Source organism: Tenrec ecaudatus, chromosome 16 (assembly GCF_050624435.1).
Source record: "Tenrec ecaudatus isolate mTenEca1 chromosome 16, mTenEca1.hap1, whole genome shotgun sequence".
Classification (NCBI taxonomy): Eukaryota; Metazoa; Chordata; class Mammalia; order Afrosoricida; family Tenrecidae; genus Tenrec; species Tenrec ecaudatus.
In genome coordinates this window covers 15,229,300-15,244,740 of record NC_134545.1, presented here as the reverse complement: position 1 = coordinate 15,244,740, position 15,441 = coordinate 15,229,300, and the positions used below count along the sequence as shown (strand labels likewise).

The following is a 15,441-nucleotide window of genomic DNA, read 5'->3' as shown; positions in this document are numbered from 1 at the left end:
TCAAACACCAGCAGGTTCCCTGGATGGCACCCGGTGCAACAGCGGGGCGGTTACATCCCTAAGTACAGGCTTCCTCCTTCCCCGGGGCCATGTGTGATGCCATGACTCACAGGAGAGAGGACAGGAGGATGGGGAGGAAGCTTCTGGCACAATGCCACCCCTCCCTACTGGGAAGTTGGACGGGAATGGGCACGGACAGGGTAGCTGCTGAGATCCGTCTTGGCCACCGTAGGGACCTGAGCTGGTCTTGAAACCGGCCATGCTGTAGGGGGGGGCGGAGGGGAGGTACATCCTAGCAACTGTCCCTCCTGAATCTGAAGACGGGACATGGACCAGCGGCCATGGGTGGCTCACCCCAGTGGAAACTGGGAAATGGACTTCCCGCACCCCCAGGCTGTGGGTGGGAGAGGGTTTCTGGAAGCTCACCCTTGGGGGTGGACAGGCACAGGACAGTCAGAGCTTGTCCCCCCTCCCCCCAGCTTTTGGCGGTGGTGTTCGACACCTTCAACGACATCGAGAAGCGCAAGTTCAAGTCCTTGCTGCTGCATAAGCGAACCGCCATCCAGCACGCCTACCGCCTGCTCGTCAGCCAGCGGGTATGGGGACGAGGGGTGCGGGGGGTGGGGGGTCAGGAAGGAAGCCTGCGATGGGCCTGGCTCTCCCTCCCAACCTCAGCTGCCTCCAGGTGTGACATGGCCAGTGACGTTGGGGACCCAGAGTCCAGTCCTTGGGAAAAACAAGAGCCCAGCGCTAGGGGAAGGGATGTCTTGGGCCTGGGTCGTCCAGGGCGTCCCCCCACCGACACCTCCCCCCCCCCCCGCAGAGTCCAGCTGGCATCCCCTACAGGCAGTTTGAGGGCCTGATGCGGTTCTACAAGCCCCGCATGAGCGCCCGGGAACGCTACCTTACTTTCAAGGCCCTGAACCAGAGCAGCGCACCCCTGCTCAGGTGAGAACAGGGGACAGGTGGAAGGAGGCCCCGGTGTGCGAAAAGGGAATGGGACCTGGGGAAGCAACAGCAAGAGGTGGGGTGTGCTGGGCAGAGAGCGCGCCTCCGTCTCAGCGACGTGTATTCCTCGGGGTTCCCCTTAGCAGTGACAAGATCCCATCCCACATTACATTTAAACAACCCGGGAGTTCTGGCTCGCGGGATGAGAGATGTAGGGGCAAGGTGGTGGTGGTGGTGGTGGGTGTAGGATGCCGGTGCTTGGAGATCTTGTTCTGGCCTTTCTTGCTGATGGCTCTGCCTTCTCTTCTCCTTTTGCCCCGTCAGCCTGAAAGACTTTTACGACATCTATGAAGTTGCTGCTCTGAAGTGGAAGGTGAGGGCTCAGAGGGGGCCAGAGTAGGATGGTGGGCGGGAGTCACCCTGGGGGTGAGGTCTCCCCTTGTTGGAGCAGCTCAGCTTGGGGCACAGAGAGATGCCCCCGGGGGGGGGCAGGGGACGGGGAGGGCGCCTCTTGCCTCTGCCACGCAGAGCTGTGGGTAAAAGCAGCATCCGGTCTCCGTCGGTCTCCATGGTCACTGCGTGGCACCAGGCAAGTGACTGCCCTTCTCCAGAGTGGGATAATGACCAAATGCACTCAGAGTGTCATTGGGAGAGTTGTGAAAGTGCAGCAGGCTCAGGGCCCCTTCTGGCCTACTGGGCAGGGGGTGTGTGTGTGGGTCTGTTGTTGCTGTTGAGACCCCTGTGTATTTAGATCGACACCCCCCCACACACACACACAAGCTAGCCGGGTGACTTGGGGAGGTGCCCTGACACCCCGTCCCCTGCTCTGTGCCCGGGGCAGGCAAAGAAAAACCGAGAACACTGGTTTGACGAGCTGCCCCGGACGGCGTTTCTCATCTTCAAAGGTAAGGCTGGCGGCGGAGGGCAAGGTGGCCGCCTGGTCGCCTGAAGAGCGTGAGTGTGTGCGTGCATGTGCGTCAGAGAGCCGGGCAAGAAAACACTGGGTGCAAGAGGACACTGCTGACCTGAAAACCAAGCCTCAGACCAGTTTGTGGGTGTTGTATTTTTTTTTCTTCACCCAAAAACAATCTTCATGGAAGGCGATTTAGAAATTCAGATCGTTAGCAGACATGGAAACTAACCGCTCGAGTGGGGACCGCGGTTCGGTCCCCGGTGTGGGCCTGCAGCCTCTTGGCTATCTTTTTATTTAGTGGAAGGATCAGGTTGCCATCTGCCCTTTTCACTGAGTGACATCTCTGACCCCCCCCCCCCCCGTGGAAGTATCAGGAGCCCGGGGAGCATATTGGCGTAGCACGTTGGGGCCGCTAACCACAGGGTCGGCAGTTTGAGCCCCGCAGCTGCTCCTCAGGAGAAAGATGAGGCTGTCTGCCCCCGTGCAGATCGACAGCCTGGGCAAGCCCCCGGGGGCACTTCTCCTGTGCCCACAGGGTGGCAAGGAGTCGGAATCTTTCTGAGTTCACCCTGCTCGTTTGTTTTTAACGGCAGGGTAGCGTGCTAGTTGATATCGCGGTCTGTACTTGCATCGCATACAATTCAAAGACTCTTGGGTGGGGCGCCCGTAATAGTTGCCTGACTTGTGCCTTCATTTCATGCCAGTTTCGGAGCTCCTTCTGGGAGTCAGGGCTAGCTTGTGGGGAAATTTCTTGGGCAGAAAAACCTGCTGAGTCTAGGCCGTTACGAACCAGAACAGAGCTGGTGAATTCTATTCCTAGAATTTTTATTCCCCACACACACACACACCAACCCCTTCAGGCACCTCTGGCATAGCTGTTATTCCATACTCTTTAAAAAATTTTTTTTAATTTACATACTCTTTTCTTAAAAAAAACATTTTATTAGGGGCTCATACAACTATTATCACAATCCATACATATACATACATCAATTGTATAAAGCACATCTGTACATTCTTTGCCCTCATCATTTTCTTTTTTTTTCTTTTCTTTTTTTTACATTTTATTAGGGACTCATACAACTCTTCTCACAATCCACACATATACATACATCAATTGTACAAAGCACATCTTTCCGTACGCTCTTTGCCCTAATCACTCTCAAAGCATTTGCTCTCCACTTAAGCCCTCTGCATCAGGTCCTCTTTTTTTTCCCTCCCTCCCCGCTCCCCCGTCCCTCCCCGCTCCCCCCTTATTCCATACTCTTAAAGGATGTTTCTGTCCCCTGATAGGATAATCACGGGAGGGAATAAGTAGGCCCACCCAGAATGGGGTGAGCAGCCATTGAAGCAGCCTGTTTGTTCCCAGAGCTGTGTCCCGGCTCTGAACTGCCCAGGTGGCCCCCAAACAGCTGTAGTCAGTGCCGTCTGAGCAGGTGGAGGTGGGTGAAGGAGGTGGGGAGGTTCATTCTGAAAGCAGACAGGCCCCCCCCCCCCAAGCCCCACCTGCGTGAAGCACGTGGCAAGAGGTGTGGTGCTCTTGCGGATGGAAATTTTGATATTACCCTTTGTCTCTCCCGCTAGGAATTAATATCCTGGTGAAGTCCAAGGCCTTCCAGTATTTCATGTGTAAGTGCAGAAGATCGCAGCTCCAGACCCCTTTTGTCCTCAGCCCTTTGCCGTACTAGCAGGTTGAATTAGTTAGTCATGCCAACCTGACCGATAAACACATGGGAGGTTAATTGAAGGGCGGAGGGATAAATGGCTCGGTGAGCCTTGCCTTTCGAGTTCTCGGGTCTCTTGCTTTCGGATGGTCGGACCAGGGTGCAGCTGCCTTAGCCAGTCCCCTGCTTCAGCTGGCAAGGCTCACTTCCTGCAAGACCTCCCCGAGGAGAAGCCACATGGACCTACCCCAATGCAGCCCTGGGTGCTGGAGCACCCGTGTGGAGACCCCTGCTAGCGCTGAGATGCTTACACATTCACTGACTCGGCTTTCCTCCTGCAGTCTGCATCGTTGTGTGTGTTTTGTGAGATGGAGGAGGACTTTGTGGATTGGTGTTGGACATAGGGGCTCATGGACTTGTGGGCTTGGGCAGCACTGGGTTGGGATGTTTTCTTGATGCGCACTTATCCTTTCTATAAAACTCTCTCTTCTACATGCGTTTCTTTGGATGTGTTTCTGTAAAGCACCCCGACTCACACACAGGTGGAGAGACAACGGGAGTCCCCCACACAGCCACTCGGGTGGATTTCTATGGGGAACATTTCACGCCTGGACAAAGACGGAGAGGAGAATGAGCACTGATGGACACCTGTCTCTCAACTCCCACGGCCGGTCTTCCCTTGTCTCATCCAGGCGCCCTCTCTGGGCCCCCCTCCTCCAGGCCCAGGTTTTTCCCAAGCAAATTTCTCAGACAGACCACAGAGGATGCATATGGAAAGGCTCCGTGTCCACGCCCTTTCCAAAGGAAGGCGATCCAACAGAAGACAGACACGAACAAACCGTATCGTTAATGTCACACACGCGTAAGCTTCTGCGGAAGATCCAGCAAAAGCGGTTGCATCATGTCATCCATAAAGAACTGCCAGAAACGATTCAAGCTGAATTTGGAAGGACAACAGGGACCAAGAGGGTCATCCTGGCCGACAGCCGATGCAGCTTGCCTGGAAGCACAGAAGACCAGATGGATGTCCACGTGTGCCCACCTACGAAGGACTATCCGATTATGTGGGCTATAAGGCATTTTAGATGACATTGGGAATCCCAGAACACTGCCTCGTGCTCACGTGGAACCTGTGCGTGGACCAAGAGGCATTTCTTGGAGCGGGACCAGGGGATCAGATGTGTTTTAAAATCAGGAAGGTGGGGGGTTGGGGAGAAAAGAGGAGCTGATACCAAGGGCTCAAGTAGAAAGAAACTATTATGGAACTGTTGATGGCAATATACGTACAAGTGTGCTTAATACCATCGATTGATGGCTTGTTACAAGATTTGTAAGAGCCTCCGCCCCATAAAATGAGTCATTAAAAACAAATACTAATAAAATAATATTAGGAAGGGTGAGGGACTTGGAAAAGAGCTGGTACCAAGGGCTCAAGTAGAAAGAAAATGTTTTGAAAATGATGATGGCGACCTTATGGACAAATGTGCTTGACACGATGGATGGATGGATGGATGGTGATAAAAGTTGTAAGAGTCCCCCAATAAAGGATTTTTTTAAAACCTTATAAAACAAAATCAGGAAAAAATAAAATAAAATCAGGAAGGGTTGGTCTCCTTTCACCGTACGTCTTCAATCTGTATGCTGAGTAGATAAGCCAGGAAAGCAGAATGTGGCTTCAGGGTGCGAGGGAGACTCCTTAGCAATCTGCACTGAGCAGAAGCCAGAAGCCCTGACGGGTGAAGATCAAGGAATCGATATGGATCACACACACCTCCACAAAAAACAACAAAGGTCGTGGCTGGGCCCGTCGGCAACATCAAGATAAATGGAGAAAAGAGGGCCATCGCCGTCCAGGAATTCATTTTCCTTGAGCCCACGGTCAACACCCACGGGCAGCCGCTGCCAGGAAATCAAGGTGTCACACTGGGCAAAGCTGCTGCCGAAGGTCTTTGGAGAGTGTTCAGAGACAGCCCTCGGAGGACGGAGGGGTGACGCCCACGCCCTGATATTCTCAGCTCCTGCATGTGGACGTGAACGCCGGGCAGGGAGTGTCCTTGCTTGGGGGGGGAGGGGGGGCGGGATGGCCCCTTTGTTAGGGACCTTCACAGCGGCTCCGAGCCCTTTCAAGCACATCTCGAAACAGTGCCCGGTCCTGCACTGTCCTCACACTAGGTCCTAAGCCAGAGCCGGTTGCTGTGGGTTCGAAACCCGGGGCCAGCTTCAGAACTATTGTGGGCTGCCCTTCTAGAGCCCCGCAATAGAGATGTTGCCACCAGGCTGCGGGTTACACAGCCTTCCTGGTTTCTTAGTGCTTATCCCACCGATGTGTCAACTGTGAAAGGCGCAGGAGCACCCACAGAGAGGGTGAACTCCGGAGAGTCGGGCCAACACGTGATACAGAGACAGGAAGTGGGCACACACCATTGGAGACAGGGTGCCCATAGACTGGCTCGATGCAGGCCGGCTAGGGAGCCTCAGTGTGTAGAGGGCCGTGCGGTGAGGGCGGTCGGGTGAGGTGTGCCTGCATGTCCTGCCTGTACTGCCTGTCCGTCCTTGAGGCTTCTGTTTCCTGGATGAGACTGCCGGGTGATCAAGCTGAAAGCATAGCAGGGGTGGGGAGGTGGTGGGGGGAGGCAGTCCCCCATCCAAGTGGGGTGTGCGGGGTACCCTTTCGAGGCACCAAGCCCACTCGCCCTTTCTGTCTGTCTGCAGACTTGGTGGTGGCCGTGAATGGAGTCTGGATCCTTGTAGAAACGTTCATGCTGAAAGGTGAGCAAGCTTCTGCTGGGCAGCCCGGACCCCAGCTGACCCTCCAGGCTGGGACTGACTGTCCCACTGACCCGCTAGGCTGGGATTGTTCCGGCTGACCTTTCCGGCCTGGAACTTACTGTCCCGCTGACCTACCGGGCTGGAACTTACTGTCCTTCTAGGCTGGGATTGACTGTCCCGGCTAAGCCACCAGGCTGGGACTGACTATCCTGCTGACCCTCCAGGCTGGAACTGGTCGGGGTCTGGTTGACTCTAGGCTGGGACCCCACTGGGTTCTGGTCCACTTTCTGGGCTACTTCCTCAGGCTTGGCTTCGCTTGTAGGTGGGAACTTCTTCTCCAAACACGTGCCGTGGAGTTACCTCGTCTTCCTCACCAGTAAGTGTGTAACCCGGGCTCAGGCCGGCTCTCATTCTAGGTACAGCTCTTCTCAACCTGTGGGTCGCGACCCCTTTGGGGGTCAAACGACCCTTTCACAGGGGGCGCCTGATTCATCACAGTGGCAACATGACAGTGATGAAGTAGCAAAGAAAATAATTTTCTGGTTAGGGGGGTCACCACCACATGAGGAACTGTGTTAAAGGGTTGCCCGGCCTTAGGAAGGTTGAGAACCACTGGTCTAGGAGCTTGTGGCTCTTCTGGGGCACAGGGATCCTGAGGAGCATGGAGACATGCATCCTGAGCCTGTCCCGTGCCTGTTTCAGACCTGTCAGGGTCCCCAAGCCCCGGACCACAGCCTCCACCCGAGGTGTGACTCCCACTGCCGACTCGGCTGGGAGACGTAGCTCATCCCACTTTATACTTTCGCTGGGTCTTATCCAGTCAGCCCCCTCCCTCATAGATGATCCTCGAGATCATAGGTCTCCAGGCTTCTTATTTGTCCTGCCTCCTCGCTCACTGCCCCACGCCCTCTCTGCCTGGCACACGCCTCCTCTGCCGCCCCCAGTGTGTGAATGTGTGCCCACCCCTCCCTGAGCACCCCGCCCTCCTGCCCGGGCCACGCACCCGGGGAGCAGTCTGTCCTGTGCACAGGACAGGCTGTGGGAGAGGCTTGCTGGGTGGGCTAGAGGATGGAGCACATCCCCACAGTGGGGGCAGCAGGTTGCCCTCCTTCTCCAGCTAACCCGCCCCGGGTCCCCCAGCAGGCCGTGGGCATGGCTGGGTGTGTTGGGGAGCCCCACAGAAGCCCCTATGTGGGATGCAGGCAGTGAATGGGGCTGCCGCTGACCGCCCGCCACCTCCTGTTCACAGTCTACGCGGTGGAGCTCTTCCTGAAAATCGCCGGCCTGGGCCCCATTGAATACCTGTCCTCAGGGTGGAACCTGTAAGTGAGACTTTGCAGCTGCAGTGTGCCCGGGCACATACCCACGGTGCCCACAGTTTCCGGATTACAGATGGGGTGGGTGGGGGGCGTCTGAGGAGGCCCAGTAACACTCAGGGGTGGGTCCGGCCAGCCCGTGTCCCAGGGCCACCCTGTGCACAAGCCACCTGGGCCAGTTCCTCCCAAACTCACCGTAGCCCATCAACCGCCTACACCGCCCCCCCGGCTACTGTGCCCTCCTCTCACCCACACGGTGGCCCAAGGCGAGGGAACGGTCCACCCCTTGCCATAGACAGCTCAAGATGGTGGTGATAGTGAGGTCCATGGACCTCGGGCAGGTCACAGGCTCACTTGCCCGTGATGCCAGGCTCGGCCTGTCCTCTCTGTCCTCATTGCCTGCAGCCAGGAGAGGGGTCTGGCTCTTCTGCCCCGAGGGCCTGAGCCCCAGAGACTGGTGCTTAGCCTGGGCCCGGCCGAGTTCCCCCACAGGGTGGCAGGAAGCAGCTCCCCAAGGCCCCAGCTGTGGACCTCGGCCCCATGATGTGCTGTGGGTTCCTGGGCCCTGTGGTGGGGTAGGGGGTGAGGGGGTTTCCAAGAGCAGGCGACGTGACAGGTCGGTTGGCTGAAGAGCCTTGGGCTTCCCACCCTCCCAGGTTCGACTTCTCGGTCACCGTGTTCGCCTTCCTGGGGCTGCTGGCCCTGGCATTCGACATGGAGCCTTTCTACTTCATAGTGGTCCTGCGCCCCCTCCAACTGCTCAGGTGACCGGGTGGGGTGGGAGGGGAGGCCCCCCCTGGGAGCTGGCGTGAAAAGCAGCCATAGCCCAGGGCAGCCAGCCCACTAGGGGGGCAATGCTGGCTGGTGGGGTGAGCAGCCCCAGGTGGCCTCGGCTCCAGCCACAGAAACATGCCCAGGTCAGTGGCGAAGGCCACAGGCTCTGAGGGTCAGCTAGACTTTCCAGGCTGCAGTTCCAGAACATTCTCTCGGCAAAAAAAGCCCCTAGGGCAGATCATTTCCCTCTCCCCACGAAAGTAGCGTTGCAGCCAGAAATACTGTTCTGAGACTTAGGTTCGCAGAGGAACTCACGTGCTTTAGGGGTGGGTGGCCCCCTCTTGCCTACCCACCACCCGGCACCTCCGGGCTGGAAGAAAAGTGTGGATTTGGGTGGTCATCTGGGGACAGCAGTGGGGGTGGGGGTGCCCGAGGGCTCCAGTACCTACTGCTACCCACCTCTGCCATACTTATGAGTCTACTCGCCACCCTACCACCATCCCGCCCTGCCGGTATAGGGACCGCTCCTTCCCCAGGGCCGCCACACCACATGAGCCTGGCCTTGCCCTACACAAGCAACCTTCGGGGACCACTGGTCAGCTGTCTCAGCCCCCTGCTCACCCCAGTCAGACTGCCGGGAGACAGTGGGAGGAGCAGCAGGATGGCCCTGCCCCGCTGTAGCCAGGCGCGGGTCCCACCGGCCCCCCTTCCAGGGCCACTACCTGCACGAGCACCCCAAGCAGAGAAGGGCTCTGGGACCCTGCTCTGTGGGAAGCCACCCGGGCCGTGGCCTGCCATGACTTGAGCGCCTTCTGTCCACCCCTCACCTAGGTTGTTCAAGCTGAAGAAACGTTACCGCAATGTGTTGGACACCATGTTCGAGCTGCTGCCACGGATGGCCAGGTATGGGCCCGCTCCAGGCCCCAGGCCCCAGGCCCGGCCTCGGGGGGCTGGGAGCACCTGGGGCAGAGGGACAGTCAGTCCTGAGCAGGAACCCGGGCGAGGGTGGCTGAGATTTCCCCGCCCACCCCAAGACCCGTCTGGAATGTTTAGGAGGGCTGTCACCTCCCTGACCACCCGTGTCTACCTTCACAGGTAAGGGCCCCCCTGTGAGTCTACCTCCACAGGTAAGGGGTCTGCCTCTGATGAAGGGGCACTTGTTCATAGAGCCTAAACCACGAGGCCCCTCCCCTACAGGCACTTTCTGGGGACATGTCTGTCCAGTCAGTTCAGGCTCTGAGGCCACTTGGGCTGCCAGCCCCTACCCAACCCACGGCCCCGCTCACCTGGGCCCTGTTGCCCTTCTCCCCAGCCTGGGCCTCACCCTGCTCATCTTCTACTACTCCTTCGCCATCGTGGGCATGGAGTTCTTCTGTGGGATCCTCTACCCCAACTGCTGCAAGTGAGTATGCGAGGCCCGCCCTGCCCGCCCCCCTCGAGCCTCGGCCCCGACAGTCACTGGATCGATCCGAAAGGGCCCTGCACCAGAGCATCTCTGGGCTCACCCTCATGACTGAGGGGCCAGGCTGGCCCAGTGCTGGCAGGTGCTTGAGGCCTGAATCCCCTGGCTTCTAGCCCTCAGTTTCCATCTCTAGGACTAGACAGGGACACACTTTCCCAGGGGCAGTCTGTTAGGTCAAGACAGACACACAGCGGGGAGGTCTACGGGCTCAGGGGGAAGGCCGGGAGCCAGCCTCTCAGGACCTTGCTCCCCTCCTCAGCCACCGGTGGGAGCAGTGCCCTCTGTCCTTCGCCAGGTCCCTGGGAGCGCGGATGCAGGGCAGGGCCGGAGCTGGGGAGGGAGGACCAGCCTCGGAGCCACGGGGAAGGTCCTTGGTCTTGGTTTGGTTGGCTTAGACATTCTGTGGAGGTGACTGGCGGGGAAGGACGCAGCTTTCTGCTCCCATGTAGAGTCACAGCCTTGGAAGCTCACGGTTGTGGTTCTACCTTGTCCTATTGGGTCGACTCCACTGGTTGGCAGTGAGTTGGGAGTGGAGCCGTCGGCTGCTCCTGTGACCTCTGCCTCCACCCTGTGTCCCTGCTAGCGTAAGCACAGTCGCAGATGCCTACCGCTGGGTCAACCGCACCGTGGGCAACAAGACCGTGGTGGAGGAAGGCTACTACTATCTCAATAACTTCGACAACATCCTCAACAGCTTCAGTGAGCCGAGAAGCCCCAGGCAGGCGTCCCTCAGCCACAGGACAGCCCCTGGTCACAGGACAGACCCCCCTACTGAGCACCAGGCTCCTGTCCCACAGCCACCAGGTCTTCCCTCTGGCCAGCTGGAAGGCAGGGGCAGCCCCACAGGCCAGCCCGGGTTCCTTCGGCCCCAGAACTCACTCCTTGGTCCTAAGGCAGGGAGCTTATGGCCCAGTGTTAGGGTGCCCCCTGGGGACCAGCTGTACCAGCATGGTCACAATGCCGGCTGCCACCAGTTGAGCACCCCTGAGCCCTGCTCCGGGCCCGTGGAGCTCCCTGGGTAGTCAGAGAGGAAGAAGTTGCCCCGCTGGACACAGCTCCTGTAGAAGAAAGGGGGGCCTTCAATGCACACCCCTGCCTGCATCAGTACAGTCCTGATGCTGTTCCACCCCACCCCCAGCCCCCACCCCAGCTTCTGGGTCCCTGAGTCACAGCCCTGGGCTCTCACAGGCTCTGAGACCAAGGACGTGGTCTGTGGGAGGCAGGCCACAGTGGTGGGAATCCCAGGGGCAGGTGCTCCGGAGGGCTGGGCAGATCTCTCCTGGAGCCAAGCCCGAACTGGCTGAGGTAGGTGGGGAGGGGCGGGGTACACACACATGCTAGGTGGGCAGTGATTCTGATCCAGGCCCTTCCCTGTCCACCCTCCCTTGCCAGTGACCCTGTTCGAGCTCACGGTTGTCAACAACTGGTACATCATCATGGTAAGGGTCCCGGTGCCTCTCACCGCCCTCAGAGCCAGGGATGGGGTCCTGAGTCTGCAGGGCTGTATATCTGGCGAGGAGGCCCAGGTGGGCTGGAGGCTGGGGCTGGAGCTGCACCCACCAGGAGCCACTCCCTGCTGTGCCCTGGGGCTGGCTTTTGACCCTGTCCCCATGCCAGCAGCCAGTGCCCCACTGCCAGAGGTGCTGTTCCAATCCAGAAACAGTGTGGCAGCTGCTCTCGGTACTACCCCTTAAGCCCTGCTGGGGTCCCGTGACCCTGTGGGTGAAGGCTGGGGTACGTCCAGGGTGTCGGTGGCCGAGAGGATGTGTGAGCTCAGTGGGGTCTGTAATCGGCCATGGGGTGTGGCTCAGGCCCACGGCGTGTCCGCCTCCCTCTGTCCCCAGGAAGGCGTCACCTCTCAGACATCCCACTGGAGCCGCCTCTACTTCATGACCTTCTACATTGTGACCATGGTAGGTCCCAGGCCACGGGCCACGCATCTTCCAATCGCCGTGACCACAGGGGCCGCAGGGCGGGGAGGCGGAGGGGTGGCGGTCACCTCTAAGGACACAGGCTTCTTCCGCCCGCCCCTGGCCAGGTGGTGATGACCATCATCGTCGCCTTCATCCTCGAGGCCTTCGTCTTCCGCATGAACTACAGCCGCAAGAACCAGGACTCTGAGGGTCAGTGCGGCGTGGGCGGCAGCGGTGGGAGCTCATGGGACGGGCAGTTCTGTTCTCAGGGTGACCAGCCTTCTGGCTCGCCTTGCTGGGTGTCTCGTCTGCACTGATTTTCAGAGTCGTAACCAAAAAGGAAACCCCAAAACCGTCCTGGGGGCCCAGTGGGTAACATGTGGGGTGGTTAGCCACAAGGTTGAAACCACCAGCCATGGATCAGGAGAAAGACGAGGCTTCCTGCTCCCGTGGAGCTAACAGCCTGGGAAGCCTACAGCAGCAGGTCTACCTTGTCCTGTAGGGTCGCTGTGAGTCAGACAGACGCAAGGACGGAGAGAGAGCTGCCACACTTAGCCCCCCTGTGCACACTCCCATTGTTCTCTGGCCTCCAGCAGTGCCGCACCCTGTCTGGGGGTGGGGTGCGGGTGGGGGTGGGAGGGGCGTGGCTTTTCTGCATTCAAATTCCCCACCCACACCGATTATACCTTGTGGCTGGATGCCACCAGGGCTGATTCTGACTCCCAGTGACACCGCGTGGCAGAGCGAACCTGCCCCATAGCTTTCCTTAGCTGCCACCCGCCCGGGAGCTGATGATCAGGTTCTCCTCCCACCCCCCCCCACCCCCGGTTTGAACCACCAACTTCTTGGTTCATAGCCGTTTGTGGACCCCACGCTCTTCAGAACCCTCCCTGTACCCCCGGCCTCTGGGTCGTGCATGAGCGGTCAGCAGTACACTCTGGAAGCGCCCCCTCTTACTTCCACATTGCGAGTCGAGGGTGGGATGTGGGTTCCTAACCTAGTGAGGTCATGTGTGGCGGGGGCCCAGGATGCGTTGTTCAGGCAGAGGGCGCCCGCGGGGGGCGGGGCCAGGCGGTGGGGGCGTAGCTCCCTCCCAGCGTCAGTCCTTCCTTCCACTCGCCCGCTCCTCCCTCCCGCAGTGGACAGCGGCATCACGGTGGAGAAGGAGCTCTCCAAAGAGGAGCTGCTCGGGGTCCTCCAACTATATCGGGAGGTGCGGGGGGCCGCCTCCGATGTCGCCCGGCTGCTCAAGACCCTCTCCCAGATGGAGAAGTATGAGGTGAGCAGCGAGGGGTGCGGGTCCCGCCCCTCCAGCGGTGCTCCCACTCAGGGCAGGGGAGAGGGGATGGGCGATCAGGGGGTCTGAGTGGACCGTGGCCAGGCCAAGCCCCTGCAACCTCTGCTGCTCTTGCTCAGCAAAGCGCCATGATGTTCCTGGGCCGCAGATCCAGGACCAAGAGCGACCTGAGCCTGAAGATGTACCAGGAGGAAATCCAGGTAGGAGCAAGCCGCCCTCCCCACCCCACCCCCCCACCCAATCCCCAGCCACGCAGCCCTGCTCTCGCTCCGCACGGGAGCTGGGATCATCCGCTAGATCCATCACTGGAAGTGCCCGGACTCAGCTCTGGGGGCGAGGCCCCAGGTGGGCCTGGGGGGGGTAGGGGGCACAGCCTGCTCAGCACCCGCCTGCTCACCCTCTCCCCGCCCCCAGGAGTGGTACGAGGAGCACGACCGGAAGCAGGAAGAGCAGCAGCGCCTGCTCGCTGGCAGCGGTGGGGTCCCCACGCCCCAGCAGCCTCCCGGCAGCCGTCAGCGCTCCCGGACCATCACCTAGCCCCAGCTCAGACAGCCATCTCTTCTATGCAATAACACGATGTACTGACGCCATGTACGGAACTCTTGTGTGTGTGTGCACGCGCGTGTGTGTATGCATGCACACGCGTATGTGCTCACACATGTGCGCAGCTTCATTTATACGTGGAAGGAAAACAACAGGAGAGGCGGGGTCTGGTCTGTCGTCACCTTGCTCTGCTCCCTTAAACTCCAGGGGTCACTGAGGTGTGGGAGTAGGGTCAGGTCCAGAAATGGCCCCTCCGGACTGTCCGTCTCCACAGGGCTGGCCTTGAGGGTGGTCAGTCCTCACAGGCCAGGCTAGAGACCCCACACTTCCACTCCTGGGCACCCACCCCAGCTCCAGGGCTGGTTTTAAGAGTCCAAACCACTTAGGAAGGCCCCGCCCCAGGCTGGTGTTTCTGGGGTGTTTGTGTGGGCACAGGATACTGACAACCCCTTGTTGCCGCCCTCGGCTTGCTCCCAGCTCTGGTGGCCAAGTGGCTCTCTCAAAGGCCTCTCTGGGGGAAGCAGGCCTTTCTGTCCAGGCTCAAGGCCACGGCTGAGCGCCCTGGAATGAGCTTACAACATGACATCTCTTCTCGTCACTCACCTGGTTGGGCAAATAGGCACGTGGCCAGATGAAGGATTCTGCTGAAGATGGGGGCTGGGAGACCCTCAGTGGGGGCAGCCCCCCCTGGGGAATGGGAGGGAAGCAGACAGCACAAGGTTCCCCCCCCCCCAACGAAGCTGCTTGGCCCTGCCCCCACCTCACTGAGCAGGGGAGGGGATGCAGTTTGCCCAAAGAGGGGCCTGGTTGATGCAGGAGTGGGCTCAGAGGGACCCTCCGTCAGCTAAGTCCCCTGTGGGCACCTGGTGCCAGTTGTAGGTAGCAGGTGGCACCTGACAGAGGCAGGATGGGTGGCTTCCCCAGTTACACGGTGGCAGCGGCAGAGCAGGCCCGAGGAGGTAGCCTGATGGGGCTCTTCTGGGCCGCAGGCTCTCAGGGAGGCAGAGAAGTGGCTGCCTGAACTGCTTCTTGTCACCTAGAATGGGGGAGGGGCGAGTGTCCAGGGCCCCCTCCTCACATCCACATCACCACTGCAGGGTGGGCAGGCCAGTAGCTGACCAGGGGAAGTAGTTGCCGTCTGCCTCCTGCCATAGGCTCCCTCTCGGCAGAAGCACAGGTATTTGCTTACAAAGCACATCCCCTGGAGGTGCCCTTGGGGAACTGCACCCCCAGATCAGACCCCCCCCTTCCACAGCAGAAATGATTTGCACAACTGGGTGCCTTCTAGTTTGGAGGTGTTGAAATGGGCATTTGGGGCCCAGGGGGTGAGGGACGGCTGTAAGCAGGCACACACACGTCCTGACCCTGAGTATCTGGGCCCCGTCTTATTTCCCTGACTCCCTGCCCTCTCTCCCCACAGGTAGGAGGGGCTGGTCCAGCTACCGCAGCCCCCTTCAGGTGGTCACTAGATTCCATATCGCACACAACCCACCGAGCAGGGGACAGGTGTCACCTGGGCTGTGGACTCCCTGAGGCCTGGGGATGATGGCTGGGACCAGTGTCCTCTCTCACTAGCTGAAAGAAGCCAGGGCAGTAGGGACATACCCCACCCTGGCCACAGGGAAGCCTCCCCACTCCCTTTCGGGGCCCCCTTCCCCCCCCGCCTTAACTCCAAACCATGCAGACAATCATTTTGTAAGGGTCACGGAGCAATGTCGGAAGGTTTTGTACGTGGTTGATTTGCTACCTAAATCAGTCTCCGCACTTATATCGTCTTAATAAAAGAACCTCTGCTTTGTAACCTGGCTGCTGCCGCATGGTTTCTGGTGGGGGGATCGTGGG

At 59.3% G+C, this 15,441-nt stretch overlaps 1 protein-coding gene across 2 annotated transcripts in view; it reads left to right on the top strand.

Annotated features, from left to right (window-relative positions):
• The window catches only part of TPCN1 (two pore segment channel 1), a 61,871-nt gene extending 46,471 nt beyond the window's left edge, over positions 1-15,400 (top strand). For both annotated transcript variants that reach the window (XM_075534879.1, XM_075534880.1), the window contains 18 exons: positions 480-596; positions 824-948; positions 1,273-1,321; positions 1,790-1,853; positions 3,446-3,490; positions 6,238-6,294; positions 6,617-6,670; positions 7,544-7,616; positions 8,267-8,374; positions 9,216-9,287; positions 9,697-9,786; positions 10,430-10,545; positions 11,239-11,285; positions 11,691-11,759; positions 11,885-11,969; positions 12,899-13,038; positions 13,176-13,256; positions 13,471-15,400. In XM_075534879.1, coding sequence (XP_075390994.1) covers positions 480-596; positions 824-948; positions 1,273-1,321; positions 1,790-1,853; positions 3,446-3,490; positions 6,238-6,294; positions 6,617-6,670; positions 7,544-7,616; positions 8,267-8,374; positions 9,216-9,287; positions 9,697-9,786; positions 10,430-10,545; positions 11,239-11,285; positions 11,691-11,759; positions 11,885-11,969; positions 12,899-13,038; positions 13,176-13,256; positions 13,471-13,593 — 1,515 coding nt within the window. In that variant the 3' untranslated portion in view covers positions 13,594-15,400. The remainder of the gene's footprint in view (positions 1-479; positions 597-823; positions 949-1,272; positions 1,322-1,789; positions 1,854-3,445; positions 3,491-6,237; positions 6,295-6,616; positions 6,671-7,543; positions 7,617-8,266; positions 8,375-9,215; positions 9,288-9,696; positions 9,787-10,429; positions 10,546-11,238; positions 11,286-11,690; positions 11,760-11,884; positions 11,970-12,898; positions 13,039-13,175; positions 13,257-13,470) is intronic.
• Positions 15,401-15,441: the final 41 nt, after the last annotated feature.